This window comes from Bison bison, unplaced genomic scaffold, assembly GCF_000754665.1.
Source record: "Bison bison bison isolate TAMUID 2011002044 unplaced genomic scaffold, Bison_UMD1.0 scf7180017858770, whole genome shotgun sequence".
Lineage (NCBI taxonomy): Eukaryota > Metazoa > Chordata > Mammalia > Artiodactyla > Bovidae > Bison > Bison bison.
This window is the reverse complement of record NW_011489342.1, coordinates 1,171,361-1,189,055: the sequence shown is the minus strand read 5'-3', so window position 1 is coordinate 1,189,055 and position 17,695 is coordinate 1,171,361. Positions and strand designations below refer to the sequence as shown.

The following is a 17,695-nucleotide window of genomic DNA, read 5'->3' as shown; positions in this document are numbered from 1 at the left end:
CAGAAATAATCTGGGCTGTCAAGGTTAGCCACTGATTTAAAAAAGTATGAGTACGACACATGAAACTTTTTTCCCACAGGTGGGAAAAAAGACAGCACATGTAATGTAGGACTACAGCTGTTCAGAGGAGAATGGAAGGCAACTACAGTTTACTGAGTTCCTGCTATTTGGTGCCTTCTATGTTACCTTCCCATTCTTTTAATTCCACAAATAGTTACTGAGTGCTATGCTAAGCATTTTATTTATGCCACGTCAAATAACCCTCATTTTCATCCATACCATAAATTTTTATTGATTCCCTAGTATGTGTCAAGTCTTCCCTCTATTACAGATGAGAAAGTAAGAACTGAGAGAGTTTAAGTAATTTTTCAACTTCCCCCAACTACTGAGTACTAAGTCCAGATTCAAATTCAGACTTAGCTGACACCAAATTCTTGGATAATATATTCCAAAGATGTGTCCAACTTCAAGATATGTCCATCTGTGTAAGTGAAATAGTAGCATAAGAAAGTGATTGTTTGAAAGATACAGCAAATTACATGGTCCTTCAACACAGAAAAATCTGTATAAATGTAATATAAACATAGAAAGTGATTATATAAAAGATAAAATAACTTACTACATTTTTTTCGGATTGTAAAACTCTCAGGTATTTGTAATATTTTAAAATGAGTCATTAGCGAGGGCTGAACTAGTAAAAGAAGGTGTGAAGGTCAGTTCTGGGTATAATATTATTCTAAAGCTCAGTGGGAGCAAAGAACTAAGGCTAGTGTATAGCTGGGGTCCTTTGGAGTAAAAAGACCAAGGTTCAAATTCTGAAGAAGAGTAGGAGTCATTGTCATTGTCATCATCAATGTTAATGAGAGACTGTAAATGCTGTACAGCAGTGGTTTTCAATTGGAAATAATTTGCCTCCAGCCCTGGTGCCATTTGGCAATAATTGGAGACATATTTGGTAGTCATAACTAGGGTAGGTGCTACTTGAATTTCGTGGGTGGAGGTCAGGGATGATGCTAAACATCCTGCAATACATAAGTCAGCGCCTTAAAACAGAGACCCATCTGACCTAAAATGTCAACAATGTCAAAGTTTAAAAACTTAGCTCTAAAGGAATAAACTGGACCATATAGTTCATGTAGGAAAATGTTAGAGATGAAAGATGGCTGGAGAAGGTGATATTTTAAGAGGCTATAAGGGAAAAATATTAAATCCTACAGTTAGATACTCCAGTTTCCATGGTAAAAACCAGATTGTTGATCCAACATATATTGAAAAAATATTTTTTCTAATTTACATTTTAAGATGTTTTACAGGAATATATAAATTAAATCATATTTGGCTTTATATTTTGTTTCCAATAATAAAGCATGAAAATCAAATCTGTGTTTAAGACTTCAGAACAAAGGCACAGATAGAACGTGCTCTTGTGGGTTACCTATCATTAAATCTTATAAAGATGTGACTTAGTCACAATAATCTGTTAATTCAATAAATTTTTTTCAGACAAGAAAATTAGACATATACAGAATAAGAACTGTGGATATTAGAAGATTCATCTACAATGTTTATGATTTAGATTTAAAGAAAAAAGTCATATGAATTTTTAAAAGTATTATGAGCCAATTTTTAAAAGTAATATGAGCCATTGGAAGGACTGATGCTGAAGCTGAAGCTGAAGCTCCAATACTTTGGCCACCTAATGCAAAGAGCCTCACTGGCAAAGACCCTGTTGCTGGGAAAAATTGAGAGCAAGAGGCGAAGGGAGCAGCATAGGATGAGATAGTTGGATGGTATCACTGACTCAATGGACGTGAGTTTGAGCAAATTCCAGGAGATGGTAAAGGACAGAGACTCCTGGCATGCTGCCGTCCATGGGGTTGAAAAGAGCTGGACATGACTGAGCAACTGAACAATGAGCCAATCAAACATTAAGGGTCAATATTGTTGCTCTTACTGTTGAAGTTAAAGTTTGTTTTAAGGCCCAGCCTGGGTCAGAGATTGGGGCTTCCCTGGTGGCTCAGATGGTAAAGAATCTGCCTATAATTCAGAAAACTCAGGTTTGATACCTGGATCAGGAAGATTTCCTGGAGAAGGGAATGCAACCCACTCTGGTATTCTTGCCACTCTAATATTCTTGCCTAAAGAATTCCACGGCCATGGGGTTGCAAAGAGTCAGACGTAACTAACACTTTCACTTTTGGGGGAATCAGAGAGTAGATACTGCGTTGTATTTGAATTAAAACCTAGTCTTTATGTTGGAAAAAAAGAGTTCAAAACAGTCTCCTTTTTTTTTCCCTTCTTGCCTAAAGAAAAGTGAAAGTGTTAGTTGTTCTGTTCTGACTCTCTGTCCTTCGAATTACCCAGGTAAGAATACTGGAGTGGGTAGCCATTCTCTTCTCCAGGGGATCTTCCCTACCCAGAGATCAAACCCAGGGCTCCCATATGACTGGCAAATTCTTTACCATCTGAGCCACCTAAGGGTTCCTTTTTGTCTGAAACTATTTTTTTGTCTGTTGTAGAGTGGAAATGCAGTTTCAGTGTTCCCAAATGACCAGGAGATGGCAGCATTTCAGAATCTTCCACATCATTCCCTTCACAGGGAGCACTTAACACCATCAATTATTCCTAAACCTCAGCCCCCATGCCTTCCAATCACAAAGGTGATTGGATATCTAGGTGAAGCATAAAATTCTTTTATAATGTTCAGCCTACTTGAGCACCATAGTTACATTGCCCTGGCCTCACTGTTTCTAAAACTCAGTCACCTTGTAAGAATTCACTGCCTGATCGGATCAGTCCTAGGGGACAAATAACTTCATGCGACCAGCTACACTGTAGCTGACAAATCGACTGGGCTTGGTGGCTGCAAGAGGACATTCATATAGGGAAACCAAGGCAACAGCCTTGTCATATAGAGTGTAAGGTTTAAACAGTGATTCACATCAGGAACGATGAGGGGCAAAATTGGAAGGGCATACAGTTCAATTCTAGATTCCAGTCCATGGAGGATGGGATGCCTAGTCTATGCCTGCCTCACTGTGAATGAGCTTGTGAACTGGTGGGGCTGATTCTGCAGATTTCAACCACCGGACACCGTGGTTAAGCAGCTATCATTTAGTCGCTAAGTTGTGTCCAGATTTTTTGCAACCTCACGGACTGTAGCCCTTCAGGCTCCTCTACCTGGATTTCCCAGGCATAAATACTAGAGTGGGTTGCCATTTCCTTCTCCAGGAGATACTCCCACCCCAGGAATCAAACCCTCATATCCTGCATTGACAAGAGGATTCTTTACCCATGAGCCACTAGGAAAGCCCGTAGTTAAGCAGAGCTAAGACTAGTAAAAAATATTCTAAGCAGACTCTCTAATCAAGCACATATCATCCAGTAGATGTGTTCAATATCACTGAGATTCAGAGTGAGGCAGGACTCGGCACCAAAGTAAAACAAGATTATACAAGACTCAGCTTTTCTAAACACAAGCCTGCATTATGGGGCCCTACCTCTCTGATCCTGTCTACATCCTCACACCCTATATTACCTAGGTTTCCAGACTGACTTCTTGTCCCTGGAACATAATGTCTCCAAGGGCCATCCAATAGTCACTGCTCTCTTGTCCCAGCCACATATGTCTCTATTTGACTGAAAAAGCCGAAGTCTAGGCTTTTCCTGTTTTCTCTCCAGCACATTAGCAGCAGGGCTGCATTGCACACAAGAAAACCCAGGTGGGAAGGCAGGTGCCACTGCAGTGAACTCTTGCAGTGACTCAGAAAGCCCTCGCTTCCCAGCTCTTTCTAATTGTTCGCAGTGCACAGTCCATGAGATGGAAACAATGAAGACGGTGTGCCAGAGTTTCCGGGAGCATTTAGAAGAAATTGAGCAGCACCTCAGAGGACAACAGGCACTCCTTTCCAGGGACATGACAGAGGAGGAAAGGTAATTATCTAAGAGAGCCATAAAAGTAAGTACCAGCCCACATACCTGGAGCAAGGAAAGGTAATCAGGGCAGGACAGATGTGCAGCAGGGAGCAGGGCTAATGAGAAACTGGCCAATTTTTCCTTGCTTTCCTGTTCCAGGTCTTACTTTCTCAGTGGGAGTCTGTGAGAGCCATTTACTGGATAGCAACACTTACTTTTCAAGGCCAGGGCTCCTTGAGGTCAGAAAATAGGCAGCCACTGGGAAGAGGGGCTAGCCAGCAGGGTATCTTTAACCATCATGAATGGAGCTCTCACAAAAGCAATATTGGCGGTTTTTAGAGTTTTGAAAATCTGCACTATTTTCACATAGATGAAAAGTATATGTCCCAAAAGTAGATTAGGCATTGCCTGGGGCTGGGGATAGGAATAGGGATTAACTTATAGCGGGGCATGAGGCTTCTTACTGGTGAAATGTAAGTGTTCCAAAATTGAATGATGGTGATAGTTACACACTTGGCAGATTTACTAGAAATCATTGAATTATTTTCTTAAAATAGGTAAACTTTATGGTACATAGACCAGGAGTCACTAGCAGTAAAGAACCCACCTGCCAATGCAAGAGACATAAGAGATGCAGAATCGGTCCCTGGTCTGGAAGATCCCCTGGAGGAGGGCATGGCAACCCACTCCAGTATTTTTGCCTGGAAAATCCCATGGACAAAGGAGCCTGGAGGGCTACAGTACATAGGGTCACAAAGAGTCAGACACAACTGAAGCAACTTAGCACACACATATATGGTACATTAATTATTCTGCAAAGAGTTGTTTAAAAAAGAAAGAAAATTTGCCCTAACAATAAACCCATGCCTGCAATTGAGACGAATAAAGATGGTGACTCTCTTTTAAGATGTGTCAAAGGTGTGACCTACATTTTGAGAGGGACCATGGAAAACTATACGTGGAGGTGATTGTGAAATATGGTTATTTTCTACTATTTACCCACAGGGAGGAGGCTGAGCAATTGCAGACATTACGGCAAGCCCTGCGGCAGGAGGTGGAAGAGCTGGAGTTTCAACTGGGAGACCGGGCTCAGCAAATCCGAGAAGGGATGCTACTGGTACAGGCCATGGGGTGTGGGGTTTACTAGATCCCACCCACTGTAGCAGGGGTAAATTAGATGATAAACCTGATTGTACAGCCATTCCAGATTCTAAGATTAGATGCCAACACCTTGATTTTAAGTACAAAGAAATTGAAGCCCAGAGAAGCACGTTGCCTTGCTCAGGGCCACACAGCTGGCTGGTGGTGATTCCGGACCAGAACTCAGGTCAGCTAACCTCCATGCCAATCTTTTCCTCTGCCCTGTAAGCAATATATAAGTATCAGTGGCCCATTTCCCAAATGAGAATAGGAAACCGCTTTTGACCTCATGTGGGCTAAGTCATTGCCGAAATCTGTTGCCATCACGCCGAACCCACCCTAGAGAATTCGCCAAACATCAACGCCTTTCCCACCAGCCTGAGTTAGCTACTTCATGTAAATATGGGAAGTGGTCCACACATTTTGTTCTTGTTTTCTTTTTAGCAGCTTGAGCTTCTCACAGGGGAACCACCTGAAAACGACACAAATCTACATCAATATAACTGGACAGGAGAAAAGAGTGGCCGGACTCCAGGTGCTAAGATCCACTCTGCCATGCATCCTAGGGCTGCCCTTCCTCCTGGTGATGGCCAGCAGCCTCCCTGCTCAGGGACCCATTTAACTGCCTTTACTCCACCCATCTTGGGAAGCAGTACTGGGATGTCTCCTCCATCGTGGGCAGAATTAGATCCAGGCCCTCCATCAAATTGTCCTGTTGGAGAAGAGGATACAGATGTCTTCCTTTAGGTCAGAGCACGTTTGATGACCTTCCTACAAAATGTAAAAGCACATGCTAGCCAGAGCAAGCGTATCTAAATTTTCCCTAAGGAGAAATCCTATCAACCCTTCATCAGCTGCTGTTTTTTGAATATTCTACTCTATGGTTAAACCTGGGAGGAATATGTTAATATTCATTTGATATAGGATAAGTGAGCACCTACTGTGTGCCTGGCATAGAGTGCAGTAGCCAAGATATATAGATATAGATATACCTCAAGGGGCATGTGGTGTCCTGTCTTTGCCCTGCTGAGTATGCTGGGGAAGACAGAATGTAAACATATACATAGGTATGAATTTGAAACTGTGAACGTGCTTTGAAGGAAATATAGTAACAGGGTTTCATGAAAGAGAGTGTACCAGGGAGTCTGAGTTAACCTCCGCATATCAGGAGGGTTTGCTTGAACGAGTGAGAATGGAAAGAGGAAAGAAGATCCAGGTCTCAGAGGTACCAGCCTGTCCTAAAGCCTTGAGTCAGTCAGCGAGCCAGACTTACTGAGGAGGCTCCCACCAGGTGTCAGGACCCCCTCTTGTGCTGGAGACAGAGCTGTGAACAAGAAACAATTTCTACTCACAAAGAATTGGAAGAGAAGTGAGAAGCAGCAACCACACCAACAAACAAGTAAATAAGATAGTGTCAGGTCTGCGCCATGGTGAAGACTCTGTGGCGAAATTGTAGAAGATGATGTGAGATGAGTAATGTGCCTTGTACACCAGAGCAGTCGGCCTGGATCAGGGGAAGCTGTATGGGCGAGACCTGAATGTGAAATCCTGGGGAAAGAACGTTTAAAGCAGAAGGAATGGAAAGTTTAAAGGCTCCGTGACACAAACTGCCTTCATTGTGGAGTGAAGGAGTGACAGGGGAGTGGAGGGAGGGGAAGTCTGAGAGGTGGCCTTCAGGATGACTGTAGGCTGGCGTCTGAGAGCCCGAGTTTTTCCCAAGTGTGATGGAAGGCCACGGTGGGTTTTAAGAAGGGTTGTCATATGATCTGACTTACATTTGCCGTTCACCCTAACAGCCTTGTGGAGAAGGCACCATTGGAGACTCACCACTGGGCAGAGTTCCCAGTTAGAATTGAGCTCCCAGTTAGAAGGCAGCTGGTGTCACCCTCAAAGGGGAGAAGCAAAGCTGTCACGTGTCTTCCATCCAGCTGGGGAGGCTGGTGAGCCCCCCACCCCCGCCACCCCAGGGGAATGCAGGGAGCTGTGTAGAGCAATTGAGTACACTGGCCGTCTCTAATGCGGCCGGACATTGCAAGGAGGGAAATGCATGAAGAATGGAATCGCCAGAAAAAAACTTCATGGAAAAGTAGCCCCTTGAGGGAAGTTCATAATTTATATAAGATGGGCGAGTGCAAGGACACTAGGAAGTTATTTCACTGGAAACTATTTATTACTAGAACCTAACTCATAGTCCATTTCCATTCTTCATCCCCCTTGTGTTTTGAAAACCCTTTGGCTTTAGTGAAGCCCTTCTCCCCTTCTGGCCACCCTGCAGTTTCCTCTGTTGACTATACTTCCTCAGAGTGTGGACATCCCCCTTGCATCCTCAGTTGTCTTCTTTGTCTCCCTCCATACTTCGTCTTTCTCAATATACACACTCACTCTAGAGACCCAGGCCCCAGCTCTCTCCAGAATTCCTCTCCAGCATTGTCTACTCTCCACAAGATTGTTTCATCTGGGAGAACTGTCTCTGTGTCTTACTCAGTATCAATCTTTTTATTTCTGTGTGATACACAGCATCCCATGCCAAGAGCTTATATGACAATCTCTTATTCTCAAAAGCAGCCCACAGCAAAACTGCTCATTAGACATAGAAAAATACTTTTTCTGAGAATCTATATTGAAGCTAAAAAAGTTCTATTTGGGAGTTTGGAGTATTGACAAAGCTCAGACGTGTTTTTTGACCTGAGTTGCTTCCACATGAAACAGGTGGAAATGATATTTGATGGTTGTGAGTTTATACAATCAAATTGCATAAAAGGGACCAACCCTGTAAGTTGCCATATAAAAATAGAAGTCTTTTACCTGTAACAAGACAGACTTCCCCTCTTTGGAGCCTCTCAGTGCTAAGGGAAGCATTCCCCATGTGAATGAGGAGGAGGCTAAGATACGGAGAGAATGATCTATACACGTACACACCGAGTCCTGCACTGTATTACTAATCAGAAACACCTGCACACTGGGATTAAGGGTTCAAGCTCTAAATTTAAATCGAGAAGCTTAAATCCAGTTCCACTATCAATGTTGGATAAATTGCTTACCCCCAGTGCCTTCATCTGAACATTATTAGAGTTAATGCACATTTAGTCCTTTAGAGCAAGCCTGCAATGTTGTTCCCATATGAGTCCATGCAGAGTACAGCTCAGTATGATTACTATGCTGATGAGGAGGAGAACAAGAGTAGAAGAGATTTTTGAATATCTACTTACGTGCACGGTACCGGGCCAAGCACTTTATATGCATTACCACCTATCTTATCACCTAGAGGCAAGAATTACTACATACACACATACACGTGCACACACATACTCAAAAAAACCATGAATTGTCTAAGTTCTGACAACTGTAAGGAATTGAGTTGACTCTCTGATTCCCTGTTTTGCCAGTGGTTCACCATTATGGCTCTACCAAGCCATAGGGCTTGTGTGGAGCCTACAGGTGTGTCCACATCAACCAAGTAGCCCTGCTTCTGTCTGTGATATTTATTTAGCTTTAGCAGAGATTTTCCTTTAAAAAAACAATCTCATTCTGTATAAAAGTTTGAAAACACGGCACTATGTTAATGGCATATGACTCTTGTAGTCAAACATAGGTTCTGAGTTGCTTTCTTACAAAGTGATGACTTCCTCCACAAAGACTCCTTGGGAACCTACCATCCTAGCAACTCTTAGCTTACTATGACTTGTCCCATTGCCAAGAATAATGCCAAGAGTTCCTTTGTAGTCCCTGGATGATTTTCTGGGAAATATCATTGTTCTGTCTTCAAGTTCCAAGATCCTTCATTCTCTTTTTTAATGAAGTTAAACCTATCCATGTTAACTTTATTCAGGGAAATCCAGGCCACATATTTGAAATCAGAAATCATTGCAGTAAATATTTGTGCAAAGTTAAAACATAGAAAATCTTTTAATTATAAAACACAACTCAGGGTTGGAATGATTCCATTTCAATGAAAAAGAAGAAAAAAATAAAAAAACCACACTGCCTGATCATTTTCAAATTTAGAAATTGGCAAGGGAACAATTTAACTTCTTTTATATGGAAGGACAGGGGTCCTTTGCTGTATTAATTTTCTTCCATCTAGATTCCATTTCAATATTCGAAGCCAAAGATTTGAATAGAGAAAACTGAGTTAGAAACAATAATTGGAAAACCAGATCACGTATTTTTCTTTGTTTTGTTCTGCATGAGTGAAGACCCAGGTTTTCCAATGAAGACAAAAAATAAAACATTGAAGGTTGCTCTGAACCTCAGCACATTCATATGCTATGTAGATTTGTATAAGGAAATCTTCCTTTCAGTCCACAGAAAAGCATGCTTACAAAATTCCATTAGATTTTGCTTAACAGATATTCTTTTATATGTGCATTTTTGTCTGCAGGGCCAGGAGTTACCTTATCTTCAAAAATAATTTTCCTAAAATGGAAAAAATAAAATCAGAAGACTTCCTAATGACTTGAAAACCTAGTCTACCTATTTGTTTGTTGAGAAATGATTTCTGATGTATAATACAGATCATAAAATAGGACATTTGTACAGAGATTAAAGGGTAAAAGTTTTCTGTGTGGGAGGAGAGAAGTTTGAAATGTTTTGTTGTAAATTGATGTGTTGCATATCTAATTTCAGATTTGAATGCAAACAGCAAAAAACAGTCACAATTTGCAAAGATCATAGGTTATTTGAAATGATGTCAAATTGTCTTTCTTGCAAATGAGAGAAGGTGAACAGAAGCCAAAATATTGGTGGCATCTTTCTCTAACCCAAAACTCAGGCTCTACTAGTCTAATTTTCCAACGTTAATAAACCAATAGTTTAGTATGAGATGCTCCCTTTCTAAGTCAACAGAATTTTGTAAAGAAAGAAACTTGCACATCAAGAATGATTTCTAATCATTAGAATCAATTTGAAGACTTTTCCCTTTTGAGTGCTTTAAGAGCTCAGTGCTGTCCTGTGCTGGTAACCCTCTAGCCCTCAAGCCAGTCCTTCTCTATTCATTCACCAGGAGAATGAAAGAAAAGAAATACTTCCTAAATGCACCCACAGTTTCTTCATTATCATTCCCATTCCCATTCAATAATTGCTTATTTGCTAATGACAATGTACCAGAGCCACAGGACATCTCTATTTTTCTTTTTTAAAGCAAATATTTCAGGGTATTTAAAATTATATAATTTCTAACAATAAATATAATAGGTATAATAAGTCTTTACTCATAGAAAAAAAGTTAAATGTTTCTACTTTGGACGGTCTATATTCTTCTATGGAGACCGGGTGGGCATTTGTCAAATATATTTCTCTGTTGCATTTTTTATAAATAAAATAAAATTTACTTTTTTGTATTATCTATTGACACAGTTTTTTGAACTGTTGAAAACTGTTAAATCTCATGAACTTCCCTTTGCTTTAATGAGTACATAACCATGATGCATTACAGAGGAAAGTTCCCTGCCCTGTTCAACTCTCATTCTTGCCCAGTTTTTCATTTATCTATTCTTTACAGTCTCAGCCTCTGGCAATCCCTTTACCGCTTCTTCCATCCATAGTGGAGGCTCCAAGTGGTAGAGTAGGATATTTGTCTGACACTTGGTCACTTTATGTGTATGCTCTTATATTTTCTTAACTCTTTACTATCTGTTTAATCTGAATGACTGTAGAGTGATGCATCATACATTTGCCTTCTGAAAACTCTTAATTAAAATAAGCATGCTCTTTGAAATTTAGAAAGGTAATGGTTTTCCTTTCTTGTGGTTGAGTGGTCTGCTTTCTGAAAAAACTGTAGCTTTCAAGAATATTTCATGCATCCTTTTGTAAAACATTCAAGTCATTTAAAATTACAGCAAGAACTTCTAACCCAATCTTACTCACTCTTGTATCTTTCACATCTGATAACAGTATCTTGCTCATAGTCACTTCTTTATAAATTCTTATTGAAATAAATTAAGGAGAACTGGTTTGCTTTGTAAACAAGGTTTAGGGGTTTCTCTTCATTTATGCTCAAGGTGAGACTTACTTATACATGTATTTATATAAAGTCATAGGCCACTACAGGAATTCCCTGGTGGCTCAAAGGATAAAGCATCTGCCTGCCATGCGGGAGACCAGGGTTCGATCCCTGGGTTGGGAAGATCCCCTGGAGAAGGAAATGGCAACCCATTCCAGTATTCTTGCCTGGAGAATCCCATGGACAGAGGAGCCTGGCCGGCTACAGTCCACGGGGTTGCAAAGAGTCGGAACATGACTGAGCGAGTTCACTTCACTTATAGGCCACTACATCATGTAACACTCTCTTTATAAGGACACACATTATAGACTGAATTGCGTCCCCCAGAATTCATTATCTTAGAGCCCTAACCCCCAAAGTGACTGTATTTGGAGATGGAGGTGTTAAGGAGGTAATTAAGGTTAAATGTAGTGGTCCCATAAGGGTGGGACCCAATCCGTGTGCTCATGGAAAAGGCCATGCATGTGAAAACGCAGAGAAAAAGGAAGCCACTTACAAGTCAGGAAGAGAGTCCTCACCAGAAACCAACACTGGGAGCTTGGACTTCTAGTCTTCAGAACTCAGAAAAAAATAAATGAAATGCCTGTTGTTTAAGCCACCCAGTATTTTGTTATGGCAGCCCAAGCAGACTAGTACAGATTTTGGTGCCAGGAAGTGGGGTGCTGCTATAACAAATAAAATGTGGGAGTGACATTGGAACTGGGTGGTGAGTAGAGGCTGGAAGAGTTTTGAAGTACACGTTATCTTCAAAGCAAGCTTTCTCGTTTTTGCAACATGGATAGACTGAGACTTTCCCGAATCTTTACGTCTGATTCCTTTTTGCTTAACAGTCCTGTCAATTTATTTCCTTCCTCTTGTGTTTTATTACAAGCAGTAAGGAGAAAGCAGGAGGTACCTTCAACACTTGGCTTAGAAACCTCAGCTAAATATCCAATTCCATTGCTCAGATGCTCTACTTTGCACTAAACACAAGAACTCAATTTAGCCAAGTTCTTTGCCATTTTATAACGAGGGTCAAATTTTCTCCAGTTTCCAATAGCATACTCCTCATTCCTGTCTGAGGCCTGAGACCCCACCAGAATTGTTTTAATGTTCATACTTCTACCAGCAGTCTGCTCATGATGATGATATATATATATGTATATATATGTGTATGTGTGCTCAGTCATTTCAGTCGTGTCCGACTCTCTGTGACCCCGTGGACCATGGCCCTCCAGGCTCCTCTGTCCATGAGATTCTTCAGGCAAGAATACTGAAGTGGGTTGCCATTTCCTTCTCCAGTGATAAAGTATGAAGTGAGTGAAGTGAAGTCACTCAGCCGTGTCTGACTCTGCGACCCCATAGACTGCAGCTCACCAGGCTCCCCTGTCCGTGGGATTTTCCAGGCAAGAGCACTGGAGTGGGTTGCCATTGCCTTCTTCAGATATGTGTGTGTGTGTGTGTGTGTGTGTGTGTATTCTCTAAGACAACAGAAGCTTTCTCTCCAGCTCTCCTCTTTTCTTCCCAAGCCCTCACCAGAATTGACTTTAACATGTTTCTCCCAATGGTCCCTTCAAGGAAATAGAACCTTTTTCTAACATGCTCCTAAAAAGAACCATGCTGCTCAAAGTCATGTTCCCTTTCTCAGGGCAACCTGCATCTAATGACTGGTTGATATGAAGGAATGTAAGCCAAGACCCCTCACCTCAACTTAGGACAACTCTCAAGAATCATTCTGGCTTCCAAGCTCACCTTGGAGTTGCTTGAGACTTTTGTTGTAACTATAGCCCAAATCCTTCCTTTGTCCAATCCTGCTTTCTTATCTCACAGATGTTAATTACAAGAGTGTCTAAGTCCCTTCAGTTGTGTCCAACTCTTTGCAACTCTATGGACCATAGCCTGCTGGCTTCTCTGTCCATGGGATTCTCCAGGCAAAAATACTGGAGTGGGTTGCCCTGCCCCCCTCCAGAGATCTTCCCAACCTGGGGATCAAACCTGCGTCTCTTACATCTCCTGCATTGGCAGGCGGGTTGTTTACCACTAGTGCTACCAGGAAACCCAATTACAAGAGTACTCTTAATAAATTCTAAATCTCCATTTCAGAGACTGCTTCCTTGGAAACCTAATCTATGAAGCCATTTTAGTTTGAGTTTTCTCAGAATTGGGTCCTGAAACAAGGATACAAATTCAAATAGTTTGTTTGAGAAGTCATCCCTAAAAATATTACTAAGGCAAGTGGGGAAGTAGGAGAGGCAGTGAATGAAAATCAATAATGTATGCATTGTCAAGCAAGTTCACAAAGAGTGGGCAAACAGAACTTAATTTCACTAGTGAAATCTGGGACCTCAGTGCTTCAGAGTTATCCTGTTCAAGGGATATGGAAGCTGGGGTATTTATTCCTCAACTCTCATCAGTCATTGGTTGAAAACTGCCCCTCGAGCATTAATTCCCCAGTATTATCAGATAGCTCTATGTAGAGGAAGAATTAGATCCATCAATCAATGTTCTGTGTGAACTGGAAGTTGGAAATTTGATCAGAGTAAAAAATAAGTGTTTAGAGGTATATATACTCTATAACTAAAAAATTAAAAGTTACCCAAATATACCAACAAACCATTGCACACTGTATTCATGTTTTTACCTGTTGTAGTCGACTGCACAGATTTCTCTACCCTTTGGGATATACCTTTGAATATTCAAGTCAAACATAACCTCCTCTCAACAGTATGCCTGGTTCTTTCTTTTTACTTGAATAGAGATGATTACCTCCTCCTTTGTGTCACAGAGTCCCTTCTATGGACTTCATCCTTAATTCCAATGTTAACGTGACATTTAATTGCTCACATTTCCACTTTACCTTGGACTTCAGAGTAAGTTTCTTGATGGGAGAGCTGAGTCTTGATCTTCCTGAAATCACTTGTACTGAGCACTGTATCTTAAACATAGTAGGAATGTTTGGTGAAAAAAAAAATTTGAAATACCAGACTAGTCTCAGAACTAAATTCCTGAGTGCTGTTTCCACTGGTCATGAAAATATGCTTTGACAGTATTTTTCTTTCAACATTTAAAAAAATGTTATTCCACTGGTGTTCTGTTGCTGTTACTGTTTTTGTTTTTTGCCTGCATGGTTTCTGATGAGAAAATCTGCCATCATTTGAGTCACTGCTTCTTTTTTTAATGTATTGTTTTTCTATGGCCTTTTCAAGATTTCTTGCTTTGTTTTGGTTTTACCCTTTGATTATGATGAGTAAGAGCATGTTTTCTTTGAGTTTATTCTATTTGAAGTTTGCTGAATTTCGTATATCTGCAAATAAATGTCCTTTACCAAATTTGGAAAATTTTCAGCCATTATTTCTTCAAATATGTTTCTGCACAAATTTTTTCTCCTCTTCTTCCAGGACTATAATCATAATGTATAAGAACTTATGATATTGTCCCACAGGTCTTTGAGAGTCTGTTCATTTTTTATCAAACTTTTTTTTCTTCTGTGTTTTCCAGATTGGATAATTTTTATTGACTGACCTTCAAGCTTATTGGCCCTTTTTTTTTCTCACCTCCATTCTGTTTTTGAGGTCTCTAGTGGACATTCTAGTTCTGTTATTGTATCTATCAATTCAAAAGTTTCCACTTGGTTCTTTGGCACATCTTCTATTTCTCTGCTGAAAATATCTATCTTTTCATTCATTTTGAGAATGTTCACCCTTTTTTTTTTTTATATGTAATATATATGTTTATGCATGTATATAAATACATACACACATATGTTTTTTATTCTTCCATATTTTTCTCCTCACTAACATTTCTCCTTTAAATCTTTTTTTTTTTTAATTTTTAAAATTAAAAAAAATTTCAGGTATACACGTGCTGAATAATCATTATGAGATGTGGTTTTAAATATTGGACAATTCCTACATCTAGGTCATTTTAGAGTTTGCATTTGTTGATTACTTCTTCCCTTGCAGGTTATTTACATCTTCCTGGTTCTTTGTATGTTGAGTGACTTTGGATTGTATCCTGGATAATTTATTATGTTTTGAGACTGACTGTGGGATCTGTTGAAATTTTCTGAGGAGTGTTAATTTCTTTGTTTTGTGTTTTCTTTGGTAGGCTGTTAACCTAGTTAGGCTCAGACTACAATCCTGACCTACCCTCGGGTTGTGGCTCTATTGTCAATTTAGTTTTCATAGTTGTTCTGTACTATCTGGCCTACCTGTACATGCATCACCCAGGATTCAGTCCAGGACTGGATGGTGGTCTACACTGTAGTTCAGTCTCAAAGGCTTTTCTATGTTGCTTATGATCAAGTTCTACATGTGCATGACTCATGATGAGCCCAATACTTTATACTCAGATTTAAAGGATTCCTTTCTCCAGTTACCTCCTCTTTGTAAATCCCCCCACATTCTCTGACTCCTATTGACTCCTTTGCATGGCTCTGCCTAGAAAACCATGGTTTTAGCATTCCTGTACTGTAATGAACTTACTGAAACTGGATTTGTGCGTGTGCTCAGTTGCTAAGTCATATCCAACTCTTTGTGACCCCATGGACTATATCCCGCCAGTCTCCTGTCCACGGGATTTCCCAGGCAGGCATACTGAGTGGGCTGACATTTCCTCCTCCAGGGAATCTTCCCAACCCAGGGCTGGAATGAGCATCTCCTACATTACCACTGAGCCACCTGGAAAGCCTGAAACTGAGTCTACCTCAGGGCGAAGTAACAAGAGAAAGGAGCTTGCAGAACCCCTGCTGCTGTAGCTGCTACCCATGATGCCGCTTCCACCGCTGCTGCAATTTCCACTGTCATAGGAATGCCACTTTATTACTGAAGTGGAGCTAAGAGAAGTAAAAGATCTTTCTTCCCCAGGGTCCCCATTCCCAGCCCTCTGTCCCATGAGAGAGGACTTTTCGTGCAGCTTTTTCTGTTAACACTCATAGAGTCTCAAGATTCAGGGGGTCCTAGAATCTATGCCTGGAAATACGGGAGGAGAGAAGAAGCAGGAAGTCATCTTCTTAACTGTTACTCTTTGAGGCTTTTGTTCTCCTCCTTAGTTAACTTGTCATTATATACTTTTCAGAGTCCTCAGATAGTTGATTTATGTATTCTGTCCAGGATTTTAGTTGTAATCAGTGGGAGAGGGTACATGCATTTACCCCCATGTTATCCAGAACTGAAATTTTTCAACCTAATTGTTTTTTATATTATCTTATTATAGTAAAAAATGATAACATTTGCTTACCATGTGCAAAATAGTGTGCTAAGCCTTTTATTCACATGATTTACATATGGAAAAACAACAAACATTTATGATAAACATCACTATCCCCATTTTGAAGATGAGGAAATAGAGACTTAACAGGGGTTAGGTGAATCCCTCAGTGTCACACAAGTGGAAAATCCGGTATGATCCTTGACTGGTCTGACTGCAGAGTCACTCTGAATCATTCTGCGACATAGTCATGAGTGGGGACAGAGCCGCAGATGCTCTGATTACACGTGAGGGCCAGGAAGCAGTCTTCTCTGAGACCTATGTTTTCCTAGCTTTCAGCATTGATTAGGTCAAGTTGAAAGATGTACTTATACACAAGGCAGGTTGAGATTTAATATTGCTTTGTGTTGGTTATTGGGCAGGTGTTTGTTTAAAGGAAGTGGAAACAGGTGTGTGGGCCCTGATTCAATTACATGATGGAGAGGAACACGCTGATCCATGGCCCTTTTCAAGGAGAGATGCTGATTGTGCTAATTAATCATTTGTCTGTCAGAACAAAATAGAACATAATAGAAAATGATGTTCCAGCTACCATAGGTATGGAATACAGACTCATGTGTCTGTCTCTCCAGCAACCAGATGCAACTGTTTACGATGACAGCAATTAAGATGCAGTACCTGAGTCCTCCTGTATTACCATGTCTGAGATGATGTGAAGGAAAGGTGTTTAATAAACTCTTGCCAATAACATAGAACATCATCCAACAGGAATTGTCTCTCAAAGGAAATTTTCTCTTCAAAGAGATTAATTGAGTCCTTTTAGATCATAATGACATCCAAAGGATATAGTTGAATGGGATGTTTTTCCATTCTGTGTCTTGAAACACTCAATTTACCTTACCTAACCAAGACTTATATGCTCATAATGGAGCATAATAATATTTAATTCTCTTCTTGAAATTATCCACTTACCATCCAATAGCCAGAGTAGTCTTTTAAAAACATAAATCAGATGGATTGCTTTGTTGTGTAATAATTTCCAATGGCTTTTCATATATTTTTAGTTATATCCCTAACTTCTTACCAAGATCTACAAAACTCTACACAACCCAGCCCTACATACCTCTATGACCTCATTTCATACTACTCTCTGCCTCTATTACTGTGATCCAACTTCATGAATCTTTTTGCTAATTCCTGAACACGCCAAGGTCATTCTCATTTCAAGGATATTTCCCTTGCTGTTCCCTCTTTGCATTTGCTAGTCCACTTTCCCTAGATGTTCATATGGCTGGCACCCTCTCCTTTAAATCTCTGTTCAAATGCAAGCTCTTCAGAAAGTCTTCTCATGACAACTCTATCCAAAACAGCTTCTTCCTATACTCATCTCTGTATATTCTCTATCCACTTACCTTTATTTTCTTCTTGGCTTTTGTTATCTGGATTTTTATT

At 40.3% G+C, this 17,695-nt stretch overlaps 1 protein-coding gene across 1 annotated transcript in view; it reads left to right on the top strand.

The window, feature by feature from the left end:
* Positions 1-5,893, top strand: part of CCDC129 (coiled-coil domain containing 129) — a 123,429-nt gene extending 117,536 nt beyond the window's left edge. The window contains exons 13-15 of the mRNA XM_010829392.1: positions 3,806-3,933; positions 4,921-5,032; positions 5,500-5,893. Coding sequence (XP_010827694.1) covers positions 3,806-3,933; positions 4,921-5,032; positions 5,500-5,802 — 543 coding nt within the window. The 3' untranslated portion in view covers positions 5,803-5,893. The remainder of the gene's footprint in view (positions 1-3,805; positions 3,934-4,920; positions 5,033-5,499) is intronic.
* Positions 5,894-17,695: the final 11,802 nt, after the last annotated feature.